Below are 25,341 nucleotides of genomic sequence, written 5' to 3' on the forward strand. Positions count from 1 at the left end.
ATTTGACATGTAAAATTACCAACACTGAAGAAGTTCTTTAATAAGAAATAGGTGTGTATGTGCTAACGTCTAAATCAGTCTGTCTGTTACCATGTATACGGCTAATTGTAAAGGGTACAATCTATGAAATGGTTGAAGGTTAAACCAGAGCTTTCAACTTCAAATCAAGCAATGTATACTTTTTAGTGAATTTTATAGTTATACTAAGTGACACCAAACTTACAGCTTTGTTAAAAACCTGTTCAAATTTGCTTTTGTTCAGTTTGACTTGCAAAGAAATTTGATTTATGAAAATGTAAAACTTTCACATTTTCACAATAATTTTTGATGGTTTGTTTCCGGTTAGATTACCTGTTGTTTAATTCATTGTTAGATTCCTAGAGTTCTTTTTTTGCTTTTTATTTCTCATACATACTGCTTCCTGTTTTTCATGTCCCTAACAATTGTTTTTTTGTTTTGTAGAAATATTCCCAAATGTTCTACTTGGTATCAGTATGTTTGCTCTCACAACTGGCTCTGATTGGCTCTGGTCTGTGCATGCTTCAACCTCGAGAGTCTGAAACTCGAAATATCAAAGATCTCTCCGGAATGTGGATATTTCGTGCTGACAATTCGACGAGTCGAAATCAAGGGTTTGATGAGGAATGGTTTTTGGCATCTCTCCGTAAGGTAAATATTTGCTTTAACGATTTTCCATCAAGGGATGCCATGTTCATGGAATACTCTGAGATTAAAGGTATATAATGACCAATTCAGAACAATTTTAAATATCTGTTTTAGTCAGGCCCTGTTATTCCAATGCCAGTGCCAGCCAGCTACAATGACATCACCACTGATCACAAACTTAGAGATTTTATAGGCTGGGTCTGGTATGAGACAGAGTTCTATGTGAGTAAGGACTGGTTTACAGATAAGAAGATTTTTCTTCGATTTGGCAGTGCCCATTATAACACAATAGTAGTAAGTACTTATATATTATGTTTCTTTGAATCTCTGTTTTGTATCGTTTAAAATTGTATAGACATTGGCGATGAATCACAGTCATAATTCAGTTGTTCTAAGCACAGGAAAGTCCCGAAGTAACAAAAATGTTTGTGCAAGAGAACATTTGTTAATTTTACTAAAGGTGCTTTTTAACTTTGAAAATTTAAAATCGGTATATTAATTTTTTAGTAAATCTTTGCCATCTTGCCTTATGATTTTTATGATGAAATTTGCATAAAATTTCAAACAACTTTGCAGAAAACTTAATTGTTTTGTGTCCCAAATATTGCTTGCAGAGTTTGGTTTATCATCTTCTCGGATATCATTTGGTGTGCAGACAAAATGAAAAAGACTGGAAGCATGAAAAAAGCCATCTTAGGACCAAAATCAGATCAAACAAATACTCTCAAACTTCTAACCGGTTATAGACCATGATCGTGCGCATATATTTAATAAACATTTTATTTTGTAACAGTAGTTGTAACCCTATACATAGTAGCTTCAAAATCTGAAATTTTTATTTGATAGAATCTTGCCTTCAGTGTTTTTGTATAGCCTTTGCGTGGAATGTTTAACAAATGTTGAGGTTGGATGTAAAGCTTATGTATTGTTGAAATTTAATGACAATGTTTATTGGCTTGAGGCTGTTCATTCTACATGATTAACTTTGTGTTTCAGTGGGTCAATTCTAAGGAGGTGATGCAACACAGTGGAGGGCATTTGCCTTTTGAGTCTGAGGTATCAACCGTTTTGATCGGTGCTGGGTTAAACAGGCTGACAGTTGCTGTTAACAACACATTGACACCCACAACACTTCCTCCAGGCACCATCACCTACCAGACTGACACAAACAGGTGTGTGGGCTCCTATGGCACTAGAGAAGACGAAAATCTGTCAACCGAATGCACATTTATGTAGCATGTCAATTACTGTATGACCTCTATTTGAACGCCATGGCGCTCTGTTTTTCAAACCTTCTTCTATAATGGCATTTTATTAGAGGTGGCATTCAAATAGAAGGTGGCATTGTATTTTTTGAACAGCCCATAAGAAATTTGGGAAGATAAATTTAACTCTTTTCCGGGCAAAGCGAACGTTACCATAATATTTTGCACTATCCTTCAAGCGAAGCGACATTAACCCTTTTAGATGTAAGAAATCTGCTATAACTTACCTCCAACTTGTCATAGATCTCTAAATAAATATGCATTGGGAGTGGGAGGCTGAGAAATATCTCTACCAGTTGATATTGCTTGCGATTAACCTACGATGAACTTATAGCCTGCGTTACAGTTTGTTGAAGCTTTCACTTTTTTATTTCATTGATTTAAATTTAAGGTGTATTTTTATTTTATAACTATATTTAACAATGTTACGTAAAAGCCCATTGCACTCATTGATATGTTTGCTACGGTTTGCAGCCAAAACTGGCTTTTTATGTGCAATAGAAGATGAGTGATGAGTGTCCATCTATAAAAAGCCAAGTTTAGATAACATCAATGATGCTATGAAATAATATGTTATAACTCTGCAAATTTGTAAGTTATATAGGTCTAATAATAATCTATCAAATGCTACAAATATATATATTCAAAAACAAGTGACATAAACAAACCATATCAATATCAGAAGCAGCAACAAAAATTAACATTTTTGAAACAAAAATATTTGCATCGTTTACTCGGCTAGTTGCGTTCTGGTTGTTACTTTCATTTGGACCTATTTCATTTTCTTCTTGTTGATCAATATCTTCCACCGTTTCTTCTGACCTCAACTCTTCTTCTGCACTGCTGAACTAGTCGATATTAGCCTCCAAACAATTTTTTTAGCAAAGCAAAACTAGGCATTGCCACTGAGAATACTTTTCGTGCAAAAAATAGAAACTTTGAGCCAGTTGACACCGCTTGCACGCTAAGCGGGCTAACCACAAGTTTTGGTATCAAAATAGTAGTAGATTCCATCGTAATTGCTAAACCGTTTTTCATATACATCGAAGTATCAAGACCGTGTTAAACAAGGAACTACTATTAGTCTGATACAATTATTAATGATTCCTATGGAGTTTTGCTTTCAAAGTTGTAAAGAAAAAACCGTAGAAAATGAACTTCGGCACGAACAGAAACAACAAAATAATTAATTGTTATTGATGTAACCAAGTCATTATTAGTACGATTTTGTGGACACTTTTCTACTGATCACTTGCTATTATGAGTGTATAAAGATCAAAGAATGTCAAATGGCCGTCAAATGGAAGTGACGTTCGATTAAAGGGTGGCACTCTATTTTGCAACTTTTCTCCTTTTGTGGCAGTCATATAGAGGTGGCGTTCAAATAGAGGTGGCATTCAAATTAGGGTTGCGTTCAAATAGAGGTTTTATGGTAGCTGGCATCATAAATAATACAGCATGAACAACTGAACATGCTAGTTCCAGAGCAAAAACTTAGAAGCAGTCTTTTCTGTAATTCTAACTAATATGCAAAAAGAGCTGACAAGTCATTATGTTGTCGTGTTTTAGTGTAGTTTGTCAAACTTATCTGAATACTTCTTGAAACTAATATTCTAATATTCATATGATTCGAGTGGTTGGTGGAATAGTCACACATTTCCCTGTTGGCTATAGTCGCTGTTATCATTAGTAGTTCCTCTATGAGAGTTTCTTTACTTTACCATGACTCAGTTTTATTGACAGACATAGTGACCGGATACCAGCGTATCTTAACCAGATGTTCAATCTATGCACCCTGAGTTATTGCAGTCATCGTCAAGTCTGAGTTTTGAACTGGTTTTCGTTAGATACCCCGAGGGTTACTTTACACAAGGCATAACGTTTGACTTCTTCAACTATGCCGGGATTCATCGGCCAGTGTTACTATATACAACTCCCCAGCAGCACGTAACTGATGTTACCATTAAGACTAGAATTAATGGCAGCTCTGGTGAGTGGGCAATACCTTTTCAGATTTTATTACTTTGGTACGAATGCATTTCTAGAAGCGGTGTGTGCATCGGTTGAGATGGCAGAAAAATCCTGATAGCTGCACTGCTTGTTGCCTTGTGACACGGATAGCTTGATATTGCATATCTTCTTCTCTATATATAAATCAAGCATTTGTTGGTTTGTTGTATGTCCAGTTATAGCAATAAAATATGCATAAAAAAGCCATTTCGCACTGGAATTCAATTCAGATACACCGATTTGGCTGGCATGCTAACCATTATGGCCACCTTGCCATACTATGGAATAATTGTTAACATCCTTATTACACCTGCCAATCTTTAATGGTGATCTGTTAAAATACGCACTCTTCATGCTTCAGCTAGCACGCTTAAAAGTATTAGAAGAAAAATGCTTGCCCAGACGTCCCCAAAATGCTATAAATATGTGTATATGTATACGATATATAGCATAAACTTAATTAAACTTCAGCATACACAGAATTTAACATACGCCTTCATTTAAAAATTAGAATGGTAAATATTGTATATATTGATTAAAATAGTTTTTTGTGCAAAAACTTTTTTATAACCCGTGCAACGCTGGGCATTCATCTGGTTTAGTTATATATTTGAAACCTTTGTGTTTTTAATGTCGATGATTATAAAAAGGGTATTTCATTTGATAATGTTAAAGTTGCCTGCACTTTCTTCCTGTTCAGGAGTGATAGACTATGAGGCAACGACAGAAGCCACAACAGCTAACCTCATGCTCACGGTTCTGGACGCTGAGAAGAAGCTAGTCGCTGTAGGGAAAGGTCTTCATGGCAGTATTGTTGTACCTGATGCACATCTTTGGTGGCCCTTCACTATGAGTAATAGCTCTGCTTACCTCTATACACTACAGGTGAGGATCAAACGTTTTGTTTCGATTACTGTAGGTTCAAGTCGTGCAGTATCTAATTAGAGTCTGCCAGCCATCATTGGTCTTTATTCATGAAATGGAGCCCATGGATTGACTCTATCTCTCCGCTGGTTGGAACTTTCCATTAATTGCTGATTAGATCTGTGTAATTATCATTTGTCAGGTTCACCTTGAATTCTTTTGAACACTAGTTTAGTCCATTTAAATATCTCCCAGTTACAAGTGGCCTCTGTGTATTAGTGCACAATAGAATAGGCATCTTGGTAAGGTGGCAGTATGAATATTTTAATAAGGTAGCAGCACTAATGCTTTGGCAAATTTAACTTTTTCTGGTTACTTTTAACTTGTAGAGCCTTACTGCATTTCAGAGTCATCAAAAAGTCATCAAGCCATCATCTTGTTTCTTTTGGGTTTATTTTGAAACCAACTCTTTACTTGATGGCAGCTGTGCAGAACAGAATGAATTCGTTCTTTGACTAAAATGAGAAGTTAGTAATTTCTCTTGTCTATTTTGATGTATCAAAAAGCAATTGGCGTTTTTCATTAATTAGTAGTATAGACACAATAGTTCTATCTACAGATATAAAAAAGGAGTAAAATTGGCTGATGGCTTACATAGACTCTTTAATTTCTTTCACACTGGATGGTCGAATCACTATCAGCCTTAAAAGTTCCCACTTGACTGTACTACAGGTTTCAAAATCCTGCATAAACTGCCCAGAATATTTGTTTTTATCCTTCCACAAATGTGACAAACATAATTTTTTATTTCGTGACACCAACATACTACATCTGCCATCTACCATTTATGAATTTGCGGTGACTACGACCTACAATTCACTATTTCTACTCCTCCGCAATACTATTAGATTACCATTTTTAAAACATGTTTGTTCAACTCACTCAATAATTCCTGATTTCTGTCTTTTTATTTTCTCCTTTCTTATGGCATGTAACGAGAAACATCATTTTGGTAAAGGTTAACTTGCAACAAAATTCACATTACAGTTATTTGGGATCAAAAGATTCACCATGTCTTACTCTGTTGTGTTGTAGGTGCCAAATATGTAGAAATGTGCATACAAGCTCGTAAAAGCTCAAAAACGAAAGCTGCCGTAGATTAGAATCTGTTTATTTCTTTGACATAGTCATTACAGTTAGTTCTCACGTGAATTGAAAGGCCAATAAAAGGCTCAATATAAAACTTCTCGTAGCACTAGTTTATGACAAACGCTTCAAGTTTTACTGAAGGCCCCGTATCAAATATAGAGACTCGCTACTTTACAGTTTTGTTTCGGCTTGGTCTAATCGTCTAGTCGTAATCTGATCATGTGACCCATACTTCGTGATTAATTTTTGTAGCATTTTTCGATTATCACCAGTGACCAAATGGCTTGTCATGTTTATCAGACAATGATATGTACTCCTTCGAGCTAAGGCTTAAAAATTAAACGAATTTTTACAGTAAGTTATAAGATATCAGTGTTGATCAGTGAAAATATTTCGACGAATGAGGTTGCTTGTAAGTGTAAACAGAAGCCATCTCCTACAACTACGTCACATTTGAGCTGTTTTGGGAAGAGAATCCAAACTACGGCGGTCTCGTGTGGCTGCGATTAACTGTTCATTTTTGAGCTTTCAAGAGCTTGTAATCACATTTTCACATATTCTGCACGTACAACACAACAGAGTAAGACACAGTTAACCTTTTGATACCAAATAACTGTAATGTGAATTTTGTTGCAAGTCAACCTTTAAGGTTTATCAATTCCAATAATAAATTATACACACATACATGCCAATGTGAACGTTTTTGTATACTCTGGGTTCTGCGTGCGAATTGAAAACAATGTACCATTTTATCTTTAGCTCAGCGTAGTCTCAAATGAGAGTGGGGAGGTGATTGATATTTACCGACAGCCATTTGGTATTCGCACGGTGAACTTTACCAGCACTCAGCTGCTCATCAACAACCAGCCTTTCTACTGCCGTGGCCTGGGTAGGCACGAGGACTCTGATGTAAGTACGGAGGCCTGGGTAGGCATGAGGACTCTGATGTAAGTACCGAGGCCTGGGTAGGAACGAGGACTCTGATGTAAGTACCGAGGCCTGGGTAGGAACGAGGACTCTGATGTAAGTACCGAGGCCTGGGTAGGCACGAAGAGTCTGATGTAAGTACCGAGGCCTGGGTAGGCACGAGGACTCTGATGTCAGTACAGAGGCCTGGGTAGGCATGAGGACTCTGATGTAAGTACCGAGGCCTGGGTAGGAACGAGGACTCTGATGTAAGTGCAGGGGCCTGGGTAGGCACGAGGACTCTGATGTAAGTACCGAGGCCTGGGTAGGCATGAGGACTCTGATGTAAGTACCGAGGCCTGGGTAGGCATGAGGACTCTGATGTAAGTACCGAGGCCTGGGTAGGCATGAGGACTCTGATGTAAGTACCGAGGCTGGGTAGGCACGAGGACTCCGATGTAAGTACCAAGGCCTGGGTAGGCATGAGGACTCTGATGTAAGTACAGAGGCCTGGGTAGGCATGAGGAATCTGATGTAAGTCCGGAGGCCTGGGTAGGCACGAGGACTCTGATGTAAGTGCAGGGGCCTGAGTAGGCACGAGGACTCTGATGTAAGTACCGAGGCCTGGGTAGGCACGAAGAGTCTGATGTAAGTACAGAGGCCTGGGTAGGCGTGAGGACTCTGATGTAAGTACCGAGGCCTGGGTAGGCACGAAGAGTCTGATGTAAGTGCAACTGCTGCTGCTATCATGACAGTTACATATTGAACTTTCTGGTAATTATTCATGCTATATGATATTCTTTTTTATAAGATTAGAGGAAAAGGAGTGGACTTGCCTTTGATAGCTCGAGATTATAACTTAATTCGGTGGCTCGGCTCTAACTGTTTTCGGACATCTCACTACCCTTATGCGGAAGAGATTATGGATGAGGCGGACAAACAAGGAATTGTTGTTATAGATGAATGTCCTGGAGTTGGTATAAAGTGAGTAAGTCAAATGTTGTTTGACTGTGCTCGTGCTGACAAGTATAATATCAGCAGTATGTGCACAGGATATAACTGTACACAGGATATAACTGTACACAAGACATAACTGTACACAAGACATAACTGTACACAGGGTATAACTGTACACAAGACATAACTGTACACAAGACATAACTGTACACAGGGTATAACTGTACACAGGATATAACTGTACACAAGATATAACTGTACACAGGATATAACTGTACACAGGATATAACTGTACACAGGATATAACTGTACACAGGGTATAACTGTACAAGGATAAAACTGTACACAGGGCATAACTGTACACAGGGTATAACTGTACACAGGATATAACTGTACACAGGATATAACTGTACACAGGACTTAACTGTACACAGGATATAACTGTACACAGGATATAACTGTACACAAGACAACTGTACACAAGACATAACTGTACACAGGGTATAACTGTACACAGGATATAACTGTACACAGGATATAACTGTACACAGGATATAACTGTACACAGGATATAACTGTACACAGGGTATAACTGTACACAGGATATAACTGTACACAGGATTTAACTGTACACAGGATATAACTGTACACAGGATTTAACTGTACACAGGATATAACTGTACACAGGGTATAACTGTACACAGGATATAACTGTACATAGGGTATAACTGTACACAGGATATAACTGTACACAGGATATAACTGTACACAGGGTATAACTGTACACAGGATATAACTGTACACAGGATATAACTGTACACAGGGTATAACTGTACACAGGATATAACTGTACTCAGGATATAACTGTACACAGAGTATAACTGTACACAGGATATAACTGTACACAGGATATAACTGTACTCAGGATATAACTGTACACAGAGTATAACTGTACACAGGATATAACTGCACACAAGACATAACTGTACACAGGATATAACTGTACACAGGATATAACTGTACACAGGATATAACTGTACACAGGATAATAATATTTTTTAATATTTTAATATTTTTTGTCTCTATCTATAGCATAGCTAGAGAACTACCTATCTATAGCATAGCTAGAGAACTACCTATCTATAGCATAGCTAGAGAACTATCTATCTATAGCATAGCTAGAGAACTACCTATCTACAGCATAGCTAGAGAACTACCTATCTATAGCATAGCTAGAGAACTACCTATCTATAGCATAGCTAGAGAACTACCTATCTATAGCATAGCTAGAGAACTACCTGTCTATAGCATAGCTAGAGAACTACCTATCTATAGCATAGCTAGAGAACTACCTATCTATAGCATAGCTAGAGAACTACCTATCTATAGCATAGCTAGAGATCTATCTATAGCATAGCTAGAGAACTACCTATCTATAGCATAGCTAGAGAACTATCTATCTATAGCATAGCTAGAGAACTACCTATCTATAGCATAGCTAGAGAACTACCTATCTATAGCATAGCTAGAGAACTACCTATCTATAGCATAACTAGAGAACTACCTATCTATAGCATAGCTAGAGAACTATGTGTCTATAGCATAGCTAGAGAACTACCTATTTATAGCATAGCTAGAGAACTACCTATCTATAGCATAGCTAGAGAACTACCTATTTATAGCATAGCTAGAGAACTACCTATTTCTTGAGCCAGAGATAGTTTATCTAATTCATTCCATAACTGTAAGCTTTAAAAATTATTCTCCTGATGCTAAACAACTTACTATAAGAGGTTTCTTAAACATGTATGAACTATAATCTAGTCTATACATATTATATTGATTTAGTCTTTATATAGTATATAAAGTATAATATATCTATAACTCTAATAAGTCTATATATTATATAAAGACTGTGAATGTAAAGACTATATTCATGGGAACTTATTGAATGGATGATATCATCATAAGTTATTAGAGAGACCGCAAGAGGTGCTGGTCCTGTACCCTCGGCAGCAATGATTTTCTGTATTTTTATTCATCAAAGTAATTGAGCAATTAAACTATCAGTTCCATGTGATCAACTGCCATAAATAGAGCATGTAAATTGTTTGAGTAAAATTCATATTGTTAACATGTTATATTCATATTGTCAACATGTTATATTCATATTGTCAACATGTTATATTTATATTGTCAACATGTTATATTCATATTGTCAACATGTTATATTCATATTGTCAGCATGTTATATTCATATTGTCAGCATGTTATATTCATATTGTCAACATGTTATATTCATATTGTCAACATGTTATTTTCATATTTTTAACATGTTATGTTCATATTGTCAACATGTTATTTTCATATTTTTAACATGTTATGTTCATATTGTCAACATGTTATATTCATATTGTCAACATGTTATTTTCATATTTTTAACATGTTATGTTCATATTGTCAACATGTTATATTCATATTGTCAACATGTTATGTTCATATTGTCAACATGTTATATTCATATTGTCAACATGTTATATTCATATTGTCAACATGTTATAAGAAATGTATGAAAACTTTAAAAGAAAATCTTGATTGCCTAATAACATTGTTGCATAACACAGTAGTTTAAGTTATTATGTAATATTCATACCTAATGTAAAACACGCAATTGCATGGCTACATGCACATGACTACTGCCCTCTATTTGCAGACCTAGCAACATGGGCAATACCTCGCTAGCACACCATAAGAACGTTATGAAAGAGTTAGTTGCAAGGGATAAAAACAGACCTTCTGTCATTATGTGGTCTGTAGCCAATGAACCTTCTTCTGCTGACCCGGCAGCAGACAACTACTTCAGGTAAATCTCTGCCGTTTTAAGCCATAGTTTTATATTTACGGTAATTGAGTTTGCCGATATTCAGCCAAATTCCCATCAAAATTATTGCTGCTATAGCATTGCACTTCCTGATGCACTGTTTTATCTAAAATTGATTACATGCTCGTTGCATAGCAACAGTAGGAATGATTTCTCTTACACAAATCTGGAAATATTAATTACTGGTGGTGTTTTCCATCAGCCTGTTCTTTTCCTAATAATTTTTCATCATTCTGACAATGGTATTAGCAGTCTATAATGGCAGCATGTTATATTCATACGCAATACTATCGATTATCTTGTCTTTTAGGCAGGTGATTGCGACTACACGAGACGCTGATGATACTCGACCAGTTACATTTGTGATTGGTCCGAGCGATTATTGGAAAGAAAAAGCTGCTCAGTATGTGGACATCATTTGCGTTAACCACTACTATGCGTGGTACTCGGACATGGGTCATATCGAGGTGATAGGTCGGCAGCTGAAATATGACCTTGATCTGTGGCACAAGACATTCAACAAACCAGTGATTCTCAGTGAATATGGTGCAGATGCACACACAGTTCTCAACGGTGTTAGTGTTTAGTTCATCGACTTTATATTGTTATTAGTTGGGACATCTGATATTATATCAGATGTCTGATATGGGAAACTGGACATATTTATAAATGCTGCTCATCATATTGAATGCTACAAATTTAATTGAAATACGTTTTACAGCTGCCGTCATCATCATTTACTCAGGATTATCAAGTGGATTTCTTGAAAGCGTATCACGTGGTCTTTGATGATCTGCGGAAAATTTACTTGGTCGGGGAGATGGTATGGAATTTTGCAGACTTTATGACAGGGCAGGGTAAGCAATGATGAAATTCATTGGATAAACTGTTCGAATGTCTGATTGGTATGCGAATCAAACATTGTATATGTTCAATTAGATAGTAATATATTACATGTTAAAGACAAGTAATATGCAAATTAAACATTGTATATGTTCGACTAGATAGTAATATATTACATGTTACAGACAAGTAATATGCGAATTAAACATTTTATATGTTCAACTAGATAGTAATATATTACATGTTACAGACAAATCACGCATGTACGGTAACCACAAGGGGCTGTTCACAAGGCAAAGGCAACCAAAACCTGCTGCCTACACAATTCGAGACAGATACCACAAACTGATCAACCAATCAAACTTTCCTTGATTTTAAGGCTGTATCAGTTTAGACGATATTACTCGATATTACCAAAATTGAATGAAATTAGTTAGCTTATGATAACATAAGAGTTGTCCTATCGTCTTGCCTACAGATATTTTATTAATCATGCTACAAATATTCGAACATAACAGATAAAAGCATTGAAGCCGTTAGCAAAGATTGAATTTTGCTAACTAGAATGCTTGCCCGGTTTGCAAACCCGTAAGGGTGAACTGGTATTATAAAATAGGCAACCAAAGGTAGATACATCTGCCAATATCTTGCCATTCCAATCATTGCTGAAAAGATTGGAGAGAAGGCCTGTATTATTTCTATGAAGAAAGAAACATGAGCTGACCCACAGTGCAAGATTCTGATGGTTTATGGCCGGCTAAAGTGTGACACGTGCTCTTAAAGTGAGCTGATCATCAGAAGAGACATTGCTTGGGTCTGAGAAGTTGGAGAAATAGCGACAGCAACATTCTCTACCGTTTACAGCTTTCATTGTGTAAATTTGTCATCCCAATTCTGTCACGTATGAAACCTGAAGATGATACAAGCAATGCTATTTTCATCCATTACACTGCATCACGATAGAGTCATATTACTCATAGTCGTTATTATTAAACATACATTTGTATTAGTGCAATATAAACAGTTCACTTATAGATATGCATCAATTACTTGATCTTTTTGTATTTAAAATAAAATCGCTATTGACGGGTTAAAAATTTGGTTATCTCTATAACATCTTCCAAGCATAATCTGATAGATGCCAGTCATAAGAACTTCACACAACCGATAATGTCTTGTTAGTGTTTGTATTGGGAAGAGTAGTGAAGGTGCAACTTTGAGGCAGCACTGAATGTAGACTTTTATGAAAAGAAATGCCAGTATTTTTGGATAATGAGCAAGTTATCGTCTTACTAATAGTAATGTTAACAGAACCTCTGTCAACAACTTATATTCAAATGTAGTCAAAGAAATGTTATACATACAAAAGGTTTACATGTATGAATGATGGTGTGAAAAATATCTGATAAGACAACGCAAGCGAGTGAAGTTACTTTATTATGATATTAGTGTGGGAATGTAGATTGTTCTGAGACATTGTTCCAAAATTTTTCTGAGTGTTGTGAGAGAAATTGTTATACACAACTCATCTACAGATATATTAGTTGAATTTGCTTTGTCATCTTATTCTATTTTGACTATGTTTAGTTCTTGCACTTTTGCTTAGCTTGTGGGAACTAATTTAATTATACTACTAGTTTAGGTGCTAAGCTATTATGTGCAATACCATAATTTACCAATCAAAGATACTTCTTTATTCTATGAGTACAACAATTAAAATACACAACGAACAAAATTCTATGATAAAAGTACTAATGACAAAAGGTTAACAATAACACATAGACGGTACAACCTTACACGAACGGTTTTCCACGTTCTTTTGCTCAGTTCTATATGTCTTCGAGTCTTGACTGTCAAACAAGAGTACTGACAGTCTACCGATACCGAGGCTCAACAGTTAAAATAGAGAGGCCTAGCAATTTAAAACGAAAGAGGCTCTGCAGATGAAAGAGAAAGAGGCAGAGTCATGGAAGCTGTTCTCTGTTATACATATATGCCTCTGCTAGCCTGTGAGAACATGTTTAGATGCTCAGGTTCTGTCCTTTATGTTGTAGAAAGTCGGTATTTGAAGGGTCTTACTTTGAGCTCATCAATAAAATGTACTGATTAGAAATGATGACCAACTGCTGTTATTTTGGTCGTGTCTGACAGAAGTTGGCAGAGCTGTGTATGTGCCATCGCTTCTAATTTCCTTAGCCGTTTTCTAGCAGGCTCTTTGACACATCTTCTCTGATGGGTTCCTTTCACTTGAAATTTCTAATCTGTTTGTCGATGCTTCTTGAATTGTTTCTCCTGATGGTCCTTTGATGTGCTAGGGGTTTGTTTGCTGTGGTATTGTGTATACCTCTTATGGTTTAAGCCCTGCACTTGAAAACCAAAGTGAGCCACAACATTCTTCTGTGCACCCAGCAGCCAGGAAATGTTTAGACACATATATGGCGCCTTACAGTGCCTCGCGTTGCGCGTTCACAACTCGAGTTGTGAACGCGCAACACGACTTTTCAAAAGTAAGGCGCAATATATTGGTATTACGGTAGAATAACCGTAGATCTGGTTAGATTAACAATGGTATATCAATAGACACCCGTTAGCTAATAAAAATTAAACTATGTATGTACTGTAAAACTAGAGCTAATAGCGAATTATTAGAATTATACTGTGCCGAGTTTGCAACTCAAGTTGTACAACTCGAGTTGCACAACTCGAGTTGTACAACTCGAGTTTGTAAATATAACTCGAGTTGTACAACTCGAGTTGCACAACTCGAGTTCATCAAAACCCAAGCCGAGTTCTTTAAACAGCAACTCGAGTTCAACAACTCGGCTTGAGAACATCTCATCGTTTCATTTTCTCTAGCTATATGAAATTTTTTGTGCATCATTAAACGCCGTTGAAATAATTTCTATGTTCATTTTGGTGTTCATTCAGTTTCTTGTCAGATTCTAGAGAGATGACTCTTTTTTTATTTGAAAAAGAAGCTGCCCGGCTAGCTGCAAATTTCTTTTTCCCAAACAGGTTTACATACGGCAGTAAAATTTTGGCTCATGTTTGGCTTTAGTAATTGAGTTTTAGTAACCAAAACTTACATCATTACATTAGAAATCAATAGTTATAATTAGAAAGGAACACAAAATTCTAAATAACGTAGCAAAACTGATGTTATCATTCAAAAAGTGCTGTTAAAACGTAAGAGGCGCTCACTTAAAACTCATTAATTTAAGCCATTTTGAATAATATTTTGGAATTTTGTGTTCCTCTCTAATTATAACTATTGACTTTCAATGTAATGATTTAGGTTTTGATTACTAAAACTCGATTACTAAAGCCAATCATGAGCCAAAATTTTACAGCCGTGTGTAAACCTGTTTGGGAAAAAAAATTCGCTGCTCGGTTCTCATATAGATTGTTTTTAGTTTGCTTTTTACATTCTACAATTGTTTTTGTCTCTTTATATTTATAGAAATGAATATGCGCAAATCTCGCCAATATATAATTTAAATATGTATACATATTTAAATCATTATTATTATTAATATTAAATTTCTGTAAATGAGACACCCCAATTACTCACTTTGCTTTCTTTACGAACCCGTGTTAGTTTTGCGTATAGGTAACACAACTCGAGGTCATAAACCCAGGCCGAGTTGTACAATTCGGCAACTCGAGTTGGACAACACGGCAACTCGAGTTGTACAACTCGAGTTGTGAACGCGCAACGCGAGGCACTGTAAGGCGCCATACACATAAGATGGCAACTCAATGTTTAGAGTTCGACTTGATTCAAATAGGATTGATCTGAAGCAATGGATCTTCCTTGTATATTGTTGTGTGGAAAGCAAGCGATGAATTGTTTTTGCAGACCTGGCTTATTCAGACTATTCATAGAGTGTATGATTGATTACTTCTATGGAATGTAAAGTCTTGCTTGAGTTTGTTGAGAATTGAGCTTGTGTAAATACCTTCTAATGTGGTATTAAAGTATTCGTTACTTAATATTGGCTTTCACTGCGAAATAAGGTTGATGACTTGTAGATGGGAGCCAATCTTTTGATTGGCTCCCATCTACAAGTCATAAACCAATCTAGTCATTTAGCCAATCTTTTGATTGGCTCCCATCTGGGCTGTATGTTTGTTATGACTGCTTACTAATGTAATTAGGTTATTATGGTTAATTCTAACTGTCCAGAGAAGCTCAGTTGATTCAACTACGGATTTAAGCATTGAATGTTAAATGTCTAGCAATGCAAAGCCCCTACTATTTATACTAAAAATGATATGGAGAATGGAGGCCTCTGTTAGAGCGCTCCAGTGTACACAGATACAGTGGACCCCTCACTGTACGGCATTAATTCGTTGCGATGTTGGAATCGTAAGGCGAAAATGTTGTCTAGAGGAGTATAGAAACCCATGGCAATTATTCAATTTGTTAACTCCCCGCTGGACTGCTATGACTCTAGATAAATCATACTCCCCAAGGAGGCCTTTTACTAGTGAAGTAGCGGCTCTTTTAGCTTTGAGGACAGAGCCAAAGTTACTGGCAGTAAGTCGACCCCTTCTGGCCAAATGCCAAACAGGGTTTTTTCTTTGGCCCACAGTTAACTAGCTAATCCTTGCAATTTGATGTACATCTAGTTTAGAACGGCGGATCAAGCAATCCAGCTGTTCTTGACTCCCTTTTGCTCAAAAAAACTCGCCAGAGAAAATAATTTCTTCGATGGAAGGCATGCTTGGTAGCAACAGGTGGCTCAGGACTGAGCAGCCAGCAGAGTCCTATAAACTTTCCATATTCCTTTAGATCCTCATACAGTACAGTGCAGAACGATCGGCTTGCATAGGGTTCCTCGACAGAGCGCAGTACCTTTTTGGTAGAGGAAATAGCTCTGAAACCACTTGGTTTGACAGCGTAGTTGTAACCTTCCTTTTTGTCCACCAGCATTCGACGTCTTTTTGGCTAAGATTGTTGATGCTGTGAATAAAAAGTACAGCTGCATGGCTACATTTAAATGCTCCTCTTGGACATTCGCATTTGGTCGATTTTATCTCTTGTTGGTCATCTAAGTAAATCTGCAATTTCCAATATTAAAGACAAAAGATAAATTACAACGGATCATCGAAAAGATGTTTGAATTGGCTAAACTCGCATTGTTTGGGGTAATTTTGTGAACAAGCCAAAAGATACGCAAAATTGTTTGTATATTTTTGATCTACGAACATTGCGTCTTTTGAGAACATTGAGAAATTCCTGCCTAGACCATCTGAACTAAATACAACGACATTTTCGGATGAAACAACACAGTATGCTTCCTTAGTTGATAAATCGTAATGTTAACTCACCATGACTTAATAAACCTTCTTTTTCATACTTGCGTGGACTCTTACTTACTTACTTACTTACTTACTTACTTACCTACTTCTCCTCATAAAACTCCTTGCTGGTAATTAAATGCTTCCAGGTGATCAGAGTGAAAGTGATTTTTTCCCTATTTAATCCACTTCTTTTCGTCTGAGAAGAAAGAAAGCAGCGATGCGATAGATAGCGTGGCCATTTCGATCGAAATGCGAGTTTGTTTAGAACTGAGTTTTTCAGAGCAATGGCAACGTGATGTAATCGCTTAAGGACTCTATACTAGTTTACTCAAATTAGCCATTGGCAATGTGCCAGGCTAATGGTGGGCAACTACATTACCGGTCACGGTTTATAAGCTAATTTTTTATACCGTGCAGCGCCGGGCATTCCGCTAGTTACTGTTACACATAGAGCTCCATCTTTTTACACTATTTCGGAGATATACGCTGATTTCAGAGTGAGGGGGTGAGTCATGTGGTAACTGACAATCTCAATATTGACACTCTTTCACACGACTCTTCTGACTATCTAGATCTTATTTCTTAGCATAACTTCAGAAGCTTGATGGATATTTCTATACATGGGCGATAACACACTCAAAACATGCATAGATCACAATTTAATAAATTTGAAAAAATCTGACATAGTTTGTGAAGAAATTAAAAAGACACTTCGGATAATTGGCCTGTATTTGCATGCTGCAACAATCTGTCTATAAATACAAAACACAAAATTTTCAAACGAAACTCCAAAAAACTACTTCTAACGCATTATGAAGTTAATTTGGATTTATAAACTGGAACAACTTGTTATATTGTTACAAGGATGTTGACATTGTTATGCGAAAATTTCTGATATCATTATTGAAATATTCATTAATATTGCTCCAATGCAAAAAGTTTCGATAGGTTTATCTAAAGCGTCCAACAATACTTGGATGCTTCAAAAAGTACTTTTGGAAATAAGAAAAAAGAATAAATTGTTTAAAAACCATATAACTTACTTAATCAGCCTCAATCTACAAATAGTTTAAATTAAAGGAATAAGGTATCTGCATAAAACAAACTAACGCCACTTATTATAATGAAGAAATAACAACTTTAAAAGACTAGAAAGATATGGAGAGTAATCAAGTGTTTAAAGACAAACTCAAAACAGTGAAAAAGCTTTTCATAAAATGTTAACTCAAAAATCAAAGGAAATTCTTAATGAAGCTCAGATAGCATCAGAAGTTAATACATTGTTTATAAGGACAGAACCTAAGCTTGCTCAAACTGTTCCACATCTAGCTAATACTGTAGCTGCTAAGATTGATACAGCTACATTTTCTAAATTTACATTTTCGACTATCAGTGAGTCAGCTATTCATGACATAATTACTAAATTAAATGATGCAAAAGCTAAAAGATCACGCAATATATCAACTCGTAAAGCCAGTTCAAATTATCTTATAAATCCATTAACATATACATACTTAAGCTATGTATAACACAGTGTGTGTTTCTTACACAACTGAAATCTGCGAAAGTGTTACCAATTTACAAACACAAATATCGGAAGCTTCTGTGTAAGAATTATTGACCATTCTGTTTTGTCAGTATTTTATAAGATTTTCGAACGGTTGCTCATTAATAAAATTCAACATCACACTTCTGAGCAAATTATTTACACCAACCAATATGGGTTCAGAAAATAAAGGAGCTTGAGAAGCCCTTATTAAATTTAAAAAGAACACATTTGCTTTTTTGATAAATCATTTATCTATAGTGATTTTCATTGATTTTTCTAAAGCATTTGATACTATAGATCGTGGCATATTAATTAACAAGCTCGATCAATTAAACTCTTCACCATCTTCAATAAATTTAATCACAAATTATCTCACGAACAAATTACAATGTGTCAAAATAAATCAAACATTATTAGCCTCTTTAAAAATGGAATGCTGAGTTCCCCAGGGCTCCATGTTAGAACCTACTCTCCCTTTTATATATTAATGATCTTGCTAAAAGCACAAATAACTTACAGGCTATATTATTCGCAAATGGCACTAATTTCTTCTATGCTTAGAAAAATTTAAACGATAGCATCTGGTCTATAAACTTTCAATCACAACTCATAAATTGTTGATGCAATATAAACAAACTTACTTTGAATGTTGACAAAACTACATAATTATTGAAAATCCACAAAAATTTTCAATTATCCGAGCAAGTTTCTATCAATAACCAACACATAAATAGAGCAAACAGTATTAGACTTTCATAAGTTCTAATTGAAAGCTTTTTAAATTGGTCAATCCACAATGAAAGTCTGCGAAAACAACTATGATCTAGCTTAGGACTTATCTATCAGGCTTCTTCTGAGCCTCTGGATTCCTCGTTGTTGCTTTATAATACATTAATCAACAGTAAATTAGTGTTTTGCTTAGAAGTTTGTGGTAATGCAGCCAACATATATCTAAAGAAATTTCAATAGTATACAAAATTCAATGTAATACAAAAGGGTGTACAAAAGGGGCTCTTTTATCACAAAAGAGCGTCATTCCCATCAGTTTTATAATTTAAAAATTTTAGAATTTCACCCGTTCATATATTTTACAAATTTCGTATTTTTCTCTCAGCTTGCTACACTTTTAAAAGCACTACTCCTATGATTACATATGACACACGTCACTTATTGATGGATCTACCACTTCCACCTTTCTCCTCTGAATCGGGTCATAGACGGGTCGTGTTTCGGGTGTCGGCAATATGGAACTTTTTGTCAACTAACCTCTGCGGAATAAGCAATTTTAATCACTTTAAATCAAGTCTCAAGTAACAGCTTGATTCGATTGAATAGTTGTGTATCTTTTCCTGTAAATAAATTAACTAGCTGCTAACCTAGCTAGCTGACTAGCTATGCTACTACGCATGTTAGTCCTCATTGCACCTACTTTTTTCTATTTTTCACTGTTATGTACTATTTTCAATGAAATAAAACATAGAAATATTTGACCAGACACCAAATCCAGTTGTAAGACAACCACAACACAAAGTATGAAACAGAGCCAAGGCCACAGAAAAGAACAGACCATTACAAAATTACCACACCGGCGTCGTGAGCCCTTTACTATTCAGTAGATCACCAAAATTTTCTTTTCGTCGAGTGAAAGTCAGAATGGTTCCGGTGAAACCATGTTATATGTTGTTTAATCATAAACATTTTAGATTATTAGTTATTCAATCAAAGGCGCTATACCTGGTGTATTATTTGTAATCAGACATCTTAGGTTGATTGTAGTGGGAAACTAGATGCTGACCAGCCACTGAAACCATCATCGAGCAGAGCAGTTATCGGATGAATCTTAACCCTTCATAAGCCTGCTATCATCTTTCACTTTTTTAGTTGCGATACTATTTTTTCATCATGGTTATTTCCTAGATCTTAGGGAGTCACATGTTATTAAAGTTGATAGTGTTAGTATTTAGTATCAACATAATATCTAGTTAGCATTTAATAACATGGCTCTTAAGTTTTCATTTATTTCTGTTGTAAAGCAAGTGTACTGTTGTTTATGGATTTCAAAGAATTCCCCTGCTTCACTCCCACAACAAAACAATTGATTAATTTTGATCATCCTATATAATTATGATTAACTGCTTTGAAGGAAAGTAGCCTTCATACCTTAGCTAGCCTTTGAGAAGGCTTACTAGGAATTGATGATTCAATTTGTAAAGCTTGACCAGCTTGACTTGGTTCTTAGTGCAAGCATACATATATCAGCACTAAGGTGTTTAGAGCAGCAATACAAATATTGTTTATTCTCATAAACCAACACCTAGTACATAAGCAACAAAATTCTAGAATAAAGTAGAAAATAGTAACAAGTAATACAAGTGTAATAGCATAAAATATGCCCTTACACATATTATACTTGTGTTCTAATATTAATTACTATATTTGCAGTGAGCTTATTATGTTGGTCTGGTTGTAGGAATAATTATATTTTATCCAACACAGAGCAGCATTTATATTTCACTGGTAACAGAAAGTTTAAATACCATAAACAGTAATGTGACATCATGTATGAAACATTATCTAGTAATAACCATGATTCACCTGCATAGGGAAGGTATGCTATTATGTGTGGCGTTCAAGGAACTTACTCACTGGAACACTGCACTAACATCATTGATTAGTAATTATTGTGTTCTCGCTTTATTCTGACTATGCTAAGTGTTTATGATTGATTACTCAAAGGCAAGCCGCCTTGTTTTGTTATGGCTGCTAAAAGTTGAGAGTTCAATTTATAAAACATGACCCGGATCTTTAGTGTAAATCTAACTATGGTATTTCTCAGATGTTTGATGTAGCAATAGAAATATTCTTTATTCTCAAAATCAAAAGCTAATACAAATTCATATGTACATAAGTAGCAAAATTCTAGAATAAAGATAGTAACAAGTAGTGAAAGCTAAGTAATATAAAATATATCTTAAGCAAACGACCGTACCCATTCTTCAAACTCAGTCTAGTTTGTCTACAAGGCTTCAATGTAAAAAGAAGATGAACTACTATAATTGTTCTTTTCTATAGGCATTTGATTAGCCTTAGGGTAGATGTAGAAGTATTCAGGGTGGTGTCTATGTTACTGAAGTTCGTCATTGATGGAACACTACCTTTGGTACGTCATCAAAAGAACGCTAATCTAGCGGGTGAATGCCATAGTTATGTAATAATGCTTTTGTTGCCGCTTGTGTACATCAGGAAAAGTCTCCAGATTAAGGAGATGGTATATTCCTGAAAATAATGTGCATCTTGTATTTGTCCTAATTGTTAGCTGCAGTAGATTAATTTGTTTTCAAATTTTACTGAATATTTACCCTGAAAAGCTACTAAAACACTATTTTTGTTCTTGACTGTGTGAGAAGTTTGAAAGCAAATATGTTACTTTGTAGTTTGTTACTAATTGTTAGCTACAGGAGACTAATTTTTTTTTCAAATTTTACTGAATCTTTACCCTGAAAAACTACTAAAACACCATTTTTGTTCTCGGCTGTGTGAGAAGTTTAAAGCAAATATGTTACTTTTTAGTTTTAACTCATTACCGATTATATTTGCTACGTGTAGGTGAAGAACGTCCAGGGGTTGTGAGTGATGATGCCATTGATGATGTGCCTAGAGCTTAAACACCAATATCTGATGATAGTGACCTGGATGCTAATTACGACCAACAAGATGCCGACAATCAAGCAAGCACCGAATCTGATCACCACAGTATCACACAATTCTGTTGGTATTGGCATCCACGCTTCTAAATAGCTGAGGTTTTTGGTAATACCTGGTAGTGCAAGTAATGATATTTGTTGAACAATGGTATCTATCTATTCATCTGGAACAATCTATTCATTGAAGTTGATTCTGACAACTACCTTGTAAACAGGTGAAGGCATAGATATATAATCCTTATATCTATGTTTATATATCTATGGGTGAAGGTGATATGCTACCTGGTAGACGTATTGCTCAGGGTAGACAGCAAGGTGCTCATGGTAGGCAGAGAGGTGATCGTGGTGTGCGGAGGGGTGATTGTGGTAGGATGGGTACCAGAGGGAGAGGAAATGGTGGTGGCGAAGATGTGCCTAATCACCACAGCCAACCAGGTAATCAATGTTGTATCGGTAACGTTTTCGTTTGATTTTTTTGTTTTGCAGTCACTTTCGATAAACTAGAAGATGTGTGTAGATTTTCTTTACTCCATGTAGTCGTTTTCACTAGGTAGAATGGAAGAAGAATACACCGCAGCAGAACCAAAGAATTCCATTTACAGGAGCTCCAGGTGTAAAAGTGAGCTTAGTAGCGAATCCATCAGCTCTTGATTGCTATCAGTTATTTATGGATGATGGAATTATGGACATGATATTGATAATTTGAGAGAAACAAACAGGTATGGCAGTGAGAAAATCACCAACTGGAAAGCAATAACTAAGAATGACTTGCATTACGTATTCGTTCTGGTTATGCTCACAGGGATAATAAGAAAACCAACCCTAAAATCATTTATTTTTCAAACAGTACTTTCCCAAAAAGAGAGCGCGTTTTAGTCTCAAAGGCTATGTTTTTGCTGAGAGTAAGACAATCTACGTTTGTAAATACATTGTATTCGCTTTATGGTGGCAAAGACAGAGAGAACTCCAACATGAATCAGGGTGTAGCGCACAGAGTTGTTTTTGACACGATGCAGAATATGCTGAACCAAGGTCATATACTGGTCATGGACAATTGGTGTTCCAGCCCCGATCTAATGAAAGAGTTGTACAAGCGAGGAGCGTATGCCTACGGAACATTGCGTTCTAATAGAAAGTCTATAAAAAAAGAGCCTAGTCAACTTCTGAATAAAGGCGAGTCGTAGTACTCATTTGTCCACCAGTTCTGACTGGATGCTGGGTTGACAGAAATTACATTTTGTTTCGCTCAAACTATCACAACCATTTCGAGCTCAATGAATTGGAGCGCCAAACGCAGAATGACCAACCAATCAGGAAGCCTGCTCCAATACTAGAGTACAACAATTGCATGGGTAGAGTTGACTTGGCTGACCAGATAATCAAATACTGCCAAACAGAAAGGTCAATCAAGTCGTACAAGAAACTCTTTTTCCACCTTGTTGACATTTCTATTCACAATTCGCTCGTAGTAAATCGCATAGTACAACAAGGCAGTCACAGCTTGAAATATAGTCTGGATGTGCTCGATCAACTACTATTTAGGACAGCTTCAGATAATGACTGTACATAGTGGTGAAGCTGGAAGACCCCATTCAATTGGCTTGGACTTAGCAAGGTTAAACACTACAAATAATTACATGTATCCTTCCTTGAACCAAACTTCTGACCAGACTGGGAGGATAAAGTGTAGATGTCGAGTGTGGAACAGTGCCAACACAAATCGGTCGGAGGTAATGAACAGAACGGGAATTGAAACCGAATATTGTTGCGCAATGTTGCGGACATTATTTTGTGTTTAACTCCTTGTTTTAGGTGGTGACATCCTGAGCGAAACTTTTAAAAGAATTCTTTTATAAATATATATACCGTAAAACCTCTTAGTGAATGCCATGACGCTTCATTTTTCAACCTCTCCTCTATGGTGGAGGCGTTCAAATAGAGGCTGGCCTTGTATTTCTCAAATGGCTCCTCAGAATTTTCGGAAGATAAATTAAGACCTATTACAGGCGAAGAGGTTGTCGCCTATATTTTGCTCTTTTTCTGGTGGAAAAATATTAACATTTTGAATGCAATATATCTGCTAAATATATCTTGCAAGTCACCTTTAAAGGTTGACTTGCAACAAAATTCACATTACAGTTATTTGGTATCAAAAGATTCACCATGTCTTACTCTGTTGTGTTGTAGGTGCCAAATGTGTGGAAAAGCGATTACAAGCTCTTAAAAGCTCAAAAACGAGAACCCGCCGTAGATTGGAATCTCTTTATTTCGATGCCGTAGCCATGAAATTTTGTTATTGTCTTGTCACGTATGTTCTCACATGAATTGAAAAGCCAATAAAAAGCTCAATATAAAACTTATCGTAGCACTAGTTTATGACAAACACTTCGGGTTTTACCGAAGACCCCGTATCAAATATAGATGCTCGCTACTTTACAGTTTTGTTTCGGTTTAATCTAATCGGCAAGTCATAATCTGATCATGTGACCCAATACTTCGCAAATAATTTTTGCAGCACTTTTCGATTATCACAAGTGACCAACAGGCTCGTTGTGATTATCAGACAATGATATGTACTCCTTCGAGGTAAGGCTAAAAAATTAAATGAATTTTTACGGCAAGTTATAAGATATCACTGCTCAAAGTAACAGCATTTACAATGACGATAAAATAGACGCGAAAGAACAATAGACATGGTTTTATTGAATGCGTGAAGTATATTTGTGAAAATATTTCGACGAATAAGGTTGCATGAAAGTGTAAACAGAAACCATCTCCCACAACTACGTCACATTTGAGCCATTTTGGAAAAATAATCCAAACTACTGCGATTAACTGTTCATTTTTTAGCTTTTAAGAGGTTGTAATCACATTCCCACATATTTGGCACCTACAACACCACAGAGTAAGACATGGTGAATCTTTTGATATCAAATAACTGTAATGTGAATTTTGTTGCAAGTTAACCATTAACTTGTCAAAGATTTATACCAGTTGATATCTATTGGTTGCAATTGACCTGCGATGATATTATAGCCTGTGTCCTTCTTTTCAATTTGTTTAAATTTTCAAATTTGAAAACATACTTTTATTTTATATCTACAGTCAAACATGGATAACTCGGCCACGGATAGCTCGAAAACATGGTTAATTCGAACGGTTTCTTTGGTCCGTTCCCACGTAATGATAAATTGCTATGGATAACTCGAACTCAACACTGTTAATTCGAACTGTTTTTTT

At 36.0% G+C, this 25,341-nt stretch overlaps 1 protein-coding gene across 1 annotated transcript; it reads left to right on the forward strand.

The window, feature by feature from the left end:
• The first annotated feature begins 466 nt into the window (after nucleotides 1-466).
• On the forward strand, nucleotides 467-15,599 carry LOC137393991 (beta-glucuronidase-like). The gene is made up of 12 exons (XM_068080709.1): nucleotides 467-669; nucleotides 781-960; nucleotides 1,663-1,838; nucleotides 3,779-3,921; nucleotides 4,642-4,826; nucleotides 6,714-6,863; nucleotides 7,672-7,844; nucleotides 10,531-10,680; nucleotides 11,009-11,273; nucleotides 11,420-11,555; nucleotides 11,792-11,908; nucleotides 15,282-15,599. Exons 1-12 carry the CDS (start codon nucleotides 475-477, stop codon nucleotides 15,338-15,340), a joined length of 1,929 nt encoding a protein of 642 aa, XP_067936810.1. The 5' UTR covers nucleotides 467-474; the 3' UTR covers nucleotides 15,341-15,599.
• The last annotated feature ends 9,742 nt before the right edge of the window (nucleotides 15,600-25,341 follow it).

The sequence above is a fragment of the Watersipora subatra genome, chromosome 1 (assembly GCF_963576615.1).
Source record: "Watersipora subatra chromosome 1, tzWatSuba1.1, whole genome shotgun sequence".
In the NCBI taxonomy this organism is placed as follows: Eukaryota; Metazoa; Bryozoa; class Gymnolaemata; order Cheilostomatida; family Watersiporidae; genus Watersipora; species Watersipora subatra.

Bases quoted from the DNA above. Each gene is read 5' to 3' on its own strand.
- LOC137393991 (XM_068080709.1), top strand. From the start codon at position 475: ATGTTCTACTTGGTATCAGTATGTTTGCTCTCACAACTGGCTCTGATT. The intron at 961-1,662 runs GTAAGTACTTAT...TTTGTGTTTCAG, and splicing joins CCCATTATAACACAATAGTA to TGGGTCAATTCTAAGGAGGT. The intron at 10,681-11,008 runs GTAAATCTCTGC...CTTGTCTTTTAG, and splicing joins GCAGCAGACAACTACTTCAG to GCAGGTGATTGCGACTACAC.